This window comes from Gigantopelta aegis, chromosome 3 (assembly GCF_016097555.1).
Source record: "Gigantopelta aegis isolate Gae_Host chromosome 3, Gae_host_genome, whole genome shotgun sequence".
NCBI lineage: Eukaryota > Metazoa > Mollusca > Gastropoda > Neomphalida > Peltospiridae > Gigantopelta > Gigantopelta aegis.
Window position 1 is genome coordinate 23734451 of NC_054701.1, and position 9007 is coordinate 23743457.

General features: G+C 34.2%; 1 protein-coding gene across 1 annotated transcript in view; it reads left to right on the top strand.

The window, feature by feature from the left end:
• The window catches only part of LOC121367725 (matrix metalloproteinase-2-like), a 77906-nt gene extending 70301 nt beyond the window's left edge, over window positions 1-7605 (top strand). The window contains exon 9 of the mRNA XM_041492065.1: window positions 164-7605. Within this exon, the coding sequence (XP_041347999.1) occupies window positions 164-426 (263 nt within the window). The 3' untranslated portion in view covers window positions 427-7605. The remainder of the gene's footprint in view (window positions 1-163) is intronic.
• The last annotated feature ends 1402 nt before the right edge of the window (window positions 7606-9007 follow it).

The window sequence follows — 9007 nt, forward strand, 5'->3', positions numbered from 1 at the left end:
AAAAAAAAAAAAAAAAACACCTGGCAAAAATCAGTTAAGAGCTTAAAGCATTCAGAATGCATGTTCTCAACAGAAGGTAATCTGGACACGAAATATACTTCAGTAGGTAAAGATTGATACCTAGTCTGAACCTAGTTAGAATTTCTATCATTTTTTCTTCCAGGTAAAACATACTTCTTTAAAGGCCGACAGTACTGGGAATTTTATGATCTGAAGATGAAAAAGAGACGAGGCTACCCCAAATCCACAGCCAGAGACTGGCTCAAATGCAGCGGAGCACACACGAACTACACAGTGTACAATGAAGCGCATGCGGGAAAAGCGAACCAGTACGGGGCGGGTGGGTGTAATAGTTTGATGAATGTTCCCCATACAACTGGTCTCATTTTAGCCACACTTGTATTACTTAATCTAGAAATATTTTGAACTGTAAAATATTTAGTTTTAATAATAACAGCCAAGGTACTTACCTCATCAGAGAGAAAATATATTATAAGGAAAACGATATTAAGCAAGAGTTTGTCTCGGTGTGTATGTATACATGTAGTATGCGACAAAAAAAAACACCCAGCACACAGTGTTTTAAACAACCGCATTTGTTTTGTGGAGGTTGTACAAAAAAAAGAAATAATAATAAAAAAAAAAAAAAATCGCAAATTGAAACAGAACATAAAATGTATTACAGATAGTTGAGAAAAAAATACTTAAAATATTTTATATCTTAAGAATTAATTTGTTTATCTGTTACACAGTAAACATATATAAAAAAAAGTTAAATAAGGAATTAGAATAATGTGTATTGTGTGTATATTACACAGTGTATAATGGTACTGAATTTTTTGGGGTTTTTTTGCTTTAATTATTTATTATTTAGTTGAAAACATGATGTTTTGCTGTTCTGTTTTTAGTGTCGTATGCTATAGATATACATGTTCAGCAGACGACGAGAGAATACGTCACGTATTCGTCCATCCTTTACAAGTGTTGTGGAAGTTGTAAATTATGAGTTTTATAACACTCTTTTTTGTCACATGTTTTAAAAGATCTTTTGTAATTAATTTTACAACCTATTTATTTATTTCACGTGTATATAAATATTGACCTTAATGTTAACACAGAATATATTTTGTTTTTGTGTTTCAGCATTAGAAAGAAAACCTTCTTACTCATTTATATGAATACATAATGTGTAATGACCTGAGATTATGATATCAACAACGTTAATCAAGACCAACTTTTATCATTCTGTTGTTTATGTCATTACCATTTGAAATTAGACCAGTTACATAGTTTTAGTGTCCACTAACATTATCTAACGGTATTTCTGTTAATTACAAAATATGCTATGCTTAATGGCAATGGCCATTCAGAACTTTACTTGTTACTAAAATCCACGAGTTCTGTAACAAACTATCATTCAATTTAAAAAATCAAAAATGATCAGAAGAATATGCTTGCATTTATAATTTGGTATGATTATTTTATTCATATATCTTTTAGGTTGTTTCCACACTGACTAATGTGGTTGATTACTGGATGATGTAAATACCATAGAGATGATATTTAATACACACACAGACACACACAGACACACACAGACACAGACACACACACACACACACACACACACACACACACACACACACAGAGAGAGACACATATACATATACATATATATATATATATATATATATATATATATATATATATATATATATATATTACTGATTACATGTATTGTAAAACATTGAAATAAGAAGTGGTCTTTAAAACAGTAACCTTCGATAATGCTAGTAGATCATTAAAACAATGATTATATTGTGGAACAACAACAAAATATTTCCTAATAAAGTATTTTGTCTACGTTTATTATATATCATCATACCAATTAAAATATGATTATTGAATCTATGACTTAGGTGAAATACGTAGACCTAGGATAGTCAACCGCAAATAGTACTTTCCTCAGAATGAATGCACCTTTATCCATCAACCAAGTTTTACCAATCATTTTCCAAACTTCATTATTTATGAGTAGACTGGTCCTCATCGCTATTTAAAAACCGAAGAGATTTTAATCTAAAAAATTCACAATGATTAGAACCAGACCATTTTGAAACAGGAACGGGCATAGGCGGCAGTAAATAATTACGCATTGGCTATGGATTGTCTGGCGATTTGTATTAGACCTAGAGAAAGAAAAATCGTTTGATTTAATTAGAATGTGTGTGATAATTATAATACCAAATACATCAGTGAATACTCGAATGTGTTTTGTATGTGTGAGTTAAGATATATTCAAACTTCTTATTCGTATGAAGATTAGGACGTTGGATTTGGGTTCCATATCTAACATTAATATGTGACGTCATGTGGTAAATGTTTGAAGAGATATGCAACAATGATAAGGATGTGATAATAAAAACACCTCGGAAGATCTTTATCTACTGATCCTGCCAGAGCCCCTGACTTGCCAAGTGTCAGCTCAAACTAAATGATTTCATTTGAGGTTGAAAGTCTTGTCCGCACCAGACTAGTGGTAATGATTTCTAAATGGTGTAGTGAATGCGATATATATAATACATTCAACACTGTAAAATACTTTGGACTTAATATTCAGAAAGGTATCTCATGATTGCGTCTTGCTTTTATTTGGTAGCCATTATATATATAAAATGGCTACCAAATAAAAGCAAGACTCAATCATGAGATACCTTTCTGAATATTAAGTCCAAAGTCTTTTACAGTGTTGAATTCAGTAATTTTGTTTCCGGAATGGGTGTGGTGCGGGGCAGACTAAATAGACCAATGCCTGAATTTAATTTTCACTATTTAAATTTAAACAATATATTGTGATCGGCTCAAAACCAACGAACAGACACATCCACGCCATTTACGTATTTTACGTTCGTATGGATATTTTTGTATTCAATTTGTTATTACAGTATTAGTTACTTTGGGTCAAGCCATTTTATTTCTATGGTGTACTTATTACATTTGCTTATTTTGGCATATATTTGTTTTATTGTGCACCTTTATTTGGGTTGTTTATGATCACGTGTGAGGTGGGTGTGGGTAATGTTAAGTTGTAACTTGTTTTAATACTTACCACCAAAAAATGAAATAATAAATTTCCAATCAACCAGATTTCAATGTAAAAGCAGATCATATATGAAAACAGATATATATTTCATTTTATTCAATTTATTGTCAGTTGTCTTTTGTATGGTAGAACGCTTGCTTGAGGTGAACCCTTTCTCTGTTTGATTTTACTCGTCCTAACCAGTGCACCACGACTGGTATGTCAAAGGCCGTGGTATCCTGTCTGAGGAAAAGTGTATATAAAAGATCCCTTGCTGCTAATGGAAATGTGTTTAGCGTGTTTACTCTAAAACTATGTGTGACAGAATTACTAAATGTTTGATATCCATAGCCGTTGATGAATAAATCAATGTGCTCCAGTGGTGTCGTTAAACAAACTAACTTTTTATCTCAACCCCCACGTGACACGTGATCGTTTCTACAACAGCCCTCAGCGAGGAATGGGATGCTTGTAGTTGGTTGAAGAAAACTGTACAATTTTGAAATGAAAATACTCATTAGCTAAGTTTGACATTATTATATACTCTACACAGACTTGGTGCACTGTATCTCTCTTGTTTTCTTCTGCGGATATGGGTCATGCTTTTGTGATAACCTCAGTGCATAATACTAATCTATGTGGTACTTTTATTTCCTCACAACTATTTTGTATTCGTAAAGTTGTCCAAATATGTGTATACGTGCGTTTGTATATGCGTGCGTGTGTTTGTATGTTTGAATGATTAATCTTGTGTATGCGTGCTTGCGTGCGTGCGTGTGCGTGCCTGTGTGTGTGTACATCATTGCTTGGATGTATGCTGTACAGCATATATGTGCTGAAGAAGTTGAAAAATGTATTGCACTATTTTGGTATATATAGTTAAAAGCATAGATGTAAATTTCTTGTATTCTGAATTAGACAACACCCGTTATATAATAGAGAAATACTATTAGATGCCGTTTCGTTGATATAGATTTCGTTGTATAGATTGACACATTTTGCTGACGAGTGTCCTCTTTTATTTCCACAAATGTGGACGTGCGGGATGTTTTTGTTATTATGCTTTTAAACTTCACAACAGAAAGGATTTATACCATATGTCATGTTGGTAATGGGTTTGAGATTTGAGGGGAAATTTTATTTTTAACAATGCTTTTGGTTTTTGGAGAGTGACGTTGGTCATAGCATTCCGTCACATATTAAAAATAAATGATTTTTTAAATTTTGGGTGTGGTTTTTTCAGGTGGTCGGGTGGGCATGCTTACCATATTTTTTTTATGTGGCCTGAAGTTCATCAGTATTGCTTGATACCTGTTCAACTGGAGAAAAACATAATTAAACATGAGGTGTTTTTATGAGGTGTTTTTTGTTTCTAATAAGAGAATGAAACTACTTTTCAGAGTATATTATTTTAATAAACCAAATCCACGGATGCTGGGGTGGGAGCATAGGTCACCTCAGAATTATACGAAAAAAAATAAAAAAAGTACCCTTTTAATTTAAAAGTACCATTTTTTTTTTTTATGCAGATAAGAGCATCACAAAGGGGTACGTTTTTAGGTTTTTTTACAATCTCATGGAAGAGGGCACTCTGACCACCCGCCATGGACTTCGCGATTTCGCGCCTGTGGCACTTGCTTACCTCTCACACAATTTAGACTCCAGCGTTTTTACTGCCTCCAACCACCTCCACCATGTTATTTTAGGTTAAGTACGTTGCTGGGTTTGAATGCATCTACGGATACGTTATATAAATATGCAATACTCAAATAATTAAACCATAATATGTACAGCTGTTATCTAGTATCATTTATAATAAGAGAAATACACGGCCGGATTTACAAAGCTTGTTTATGGCTTACCCGCGTATACCACATATGCGTTAAAAAACACACACACAAAAACAGACTTCGTAAATTCGGCCTATATATTCTGCATAGAACAGTCCACTGCATATAATTTGCTCAATGTTGCTTATAGCAGAAACTGCACCTGGTGAATGCAAGTAAAAATACTCCATTATCAATGTATTTTTGTATGTATAATATTTGCTGTTAAATATTTTGTATAGACGTTTATATATCGCACATAGATTTAAAACCATATAAACACAGATACTCGGTTTAAGGATGATATTATTATTATTTAAGTGGAATATCTGAACGATGTTTGTAATAATGTTTATGCTTAGAAACAAGTGCATGCATGTGAATTTAAATATATGTTATTAGATGCGGACTGGTGTATCGATTTCGTTTTGAACTTCTTTTTTTTATAGTTGAATTAATTTTTTTAGACAATATATTTTTCTTTTAAACCTTTTTTATGTTTACCCTGTGCAATATTACCAAAATGAATATGGATTACAATAATTACTTTACTTTATTTAGAAGGTGGCCTTTGTATATGGGTCAAACTTTATGCATTGTTTGCACAATGAAGCTATTTAAAGTCCCTCTTTATAAAGTTATCAAGCAGTTTTTGGTCAAAATACTCTTTATAGAAAATTCGATTTAACGTAAACATTATTTACCTTGTTAAGTAGATGCAATATTTTCTTTAAGAAATCAGTTATGATTTTAATATCTGGAGAACAGTTGGTGTTGTAATATAATTTTGAGATCCATTATTTTTCCATACCGTATTTGATACTGACGTGCGCGTTCGGAAATGTTCGGGTCTTTAGCTAACGTTTTACTTAAAATTAAATTTCGTGGTGATAAATGCATCCGAAATTTTATTAGTATATTAAGAACCATGTATTTTTTTGTGCGCAGCAAAGCAGTAAACCGGATTCAGAATCGAGGGAATGAAGCGAAGTAGGCCTAGGGGTCAGGTGTAGGGGTAGTAAGCAAATACAGTTAGAAAACAAAAACCCGAAATGTTTGTCTTTTATCTGTCTGGTTATTTTAATGTTGGTTATACATTATTTTTTAATCCAAGTTCCAAACATATGGACTTCCAATTCATTTTGTATGGGTTTCATTTGAAAAACCTCGGCCGATTACGGAGTTTGTGAGATCTAACCATTATGTATTAAACAGTATAGTATACGAAAAACCTCGGCCGATTACGGAGTTTGTGAGATCTAACCATTATGTATTAAACAGTATAGTATACGAAAAACCTCGGCCGATTACGGAGTTTGTGAGATCTAACCATTATGTATTAAACAGTATAGTATACGAAAAACCTCGGCCGATTACGGAGTTTGTGAGATCTAACCATTATGTATTAAACAGTATAGTATACGAAAAACCTCGGCCGATTACGGAGTTTGTGAGATCTAACCATTATGTATTAAACAGTATAGTATACGAAAAACCTCGGCCGATTACGGAGTTTGTGAGATCTCACCATTATGTATTAAACAGTATAGTATACGAAAAACCTCGGCCGATTACGGAGTTTGTGAGATCTCACCATTATGTATTAAACAGTATAGTATACGAAAAACCTCGGCCGATTACGGAGTTTGTGAGATCTAACCATTATGTATTAAACAGTATAGTATACGAAAAACCTCGGCCGATTACGGAGTTTGTGAGATCTAACCATTATGTATTAAACAGTATAGTATACAAACATTGTAATTTATTTGAAACGTCAAATTCGTCTTTGCCGAATGTTACACACATTTGGATTAACTACGAACAACTAGTATAGAAATGGCACCATAGTTATGTTTTAAAATTCTTAATAACAACAAACATGCAGATGCTAAAACAATTGTTAGAAGATAATATAGTAATGAAATCATAGTAATTTTAAAATAACAAACACAGACACTTTAACAGTTGTTTGAAGCATGAAATTACTGTTTAATAAAAACCTCTGGGTTTGTGTATGGACTAACAGAGACGCTAACACGTCGCCAGCTGTAGTTCGTCCGGGGTTTGAATCGTGAGATCGGCCGAGGAGTTCCGAATGGTATGAATGTGCGTCTCTTTTTGTATGTCTGTATGTAGGTAAATCATTTGATTTCGCCATGTCTTGGTGCATCCGAGTCTTTCATCGACATTTCATCTTAGATTCGTTTCGAAATAAAATCACCGTATCATTTTACAAAGTTTGTCCGTAATATTATATTCCATTGAAGTTATGTCCAGCACATGAATTATTATTATATATTAAAATGTGTTATTACCACACATCTAACAATAAATATTAAAATAATAATAATAAATTAAAGATGTTCTTCTCGTAATTTTTTTTATTTTTATGTCATGTTCACTTATAATACGAATAACTTAGATAAATATTGCATCGCTGTGTGGTTTTTCCAGTACAAGATATTTCTTTGATTTATTTACACTCAAAGATACATTAATTATTATTATTATTATGTTTAGACACATCATCACCTATTTATACAATGTTATAAAAAGTCTAGCTTCTATGAATATCCATGAGCACAGCTTTAATTACAGTCCCTCCCTACGTACTTGTAAGACCCCATGCTAATGTGAAGTACAGTGTAATGCTATGAAAATTATTGTATCAATAAATGACTCCATTGTGAACATAATATCTTGTGTTATTTTTGTATGTAGTGCCAAAGGGAAGTAGATAAAGATACAACTCAAGGGCGGTCCCAGGATATTTTTATAGAGGGGACCAAAGGCAAAAGGGCATATAGTCCAAATCCTTAAAAGGACACCCCAATAAATTGTGGCACTCGTGAATGAAAATTGTAAACAGATTCTCTTTTTAAAAAAGGAGCACTTGATGTTTAGGGGGTGGACAGGTGCTCCCAATCTTACCCCTTAGATTATCCATTACAACACTGAAACGATGATGTTTTTGGTTTTCTTGAAATAACACCGCGTGATATATATCGTATCACACGGCGATATCCAACATGTTGAAGATCAGTCTAAAGACATGATTGGCTTGTTCATGGTGATAACCTGCATGTAAAATCATAACCAGTGGTGGATCCAGCTTGAAATCTAGCGGTGGTCACAACAAGGCTGTGAAGCTGGCGATGGAGAAGGGGGTGGTGATGGTGGGGGTAAATTGTTTTTAATATTGTCATAACTGTCACGGACAGAAAGAAAAAAATGTTTTATTTAACGACGCACTCAACACATTTTATTTATGGTTATATGGCGTCGGGCATATGGTTAAGGACCACACAGATATTGACAGAGGAAACCTGCTGTCGCCACTTCATGGGCTACTCTTTTGATTAGCAGCAAGGTATCTTTTATATGCACCATCCCACAGACAGGATAACACATACCACTGCCTTTGATATATCAGTCGTGGTGGACTGGCTGGAGCGAGAAATAGCCCAATGGGCCCACCAACGGGGATCGATCCCAGACCGACCGCGCATCAAGCGAACATTTTACCACTGGGCTATGTCCCGCCCCCGGCACGGACAGATGCAGGATTTTTCAAAGTAGATGGTGCAACGCTTAAAGGCGCATCTACAGTATTTAAAAGTAAACTAACATGCATTATCTGTAAACATCCACAGAAATATTAAGATGAACAATGTAAGCATGTGAACTCACCGCTAAAAAACAATAAATGCTTTATTTTCATCTGCTAAACACTGGATTTTTCGGGACAACTTCGAATTTTGGAGTCGGGGGCGTCCCTCCAACATCCTCCTCTTGGATCCGAGCTTGCAGCCCTTCGAGAGCAGTTCTTTGATGCAACAAACTGAACTGAACTGAAATGATTTAACCTTGTGACCATGTCTTGTATTATATATCAAATGTATTGGCCCATTTTCCCATTAATATCTTTTGTATGTTTTTGTCGCCCCATAACACGACTCAAGACAGTGTGGGTTCCTCCTTCCAATGTGGGTTACTCCCCCCCCCCCCCCCCCCCACACACACACAATATAAAAAAACTGGCTATGTCAGTGCCTACACACCCCACTTCTGACTTCATAGGTTCTGATAAAGA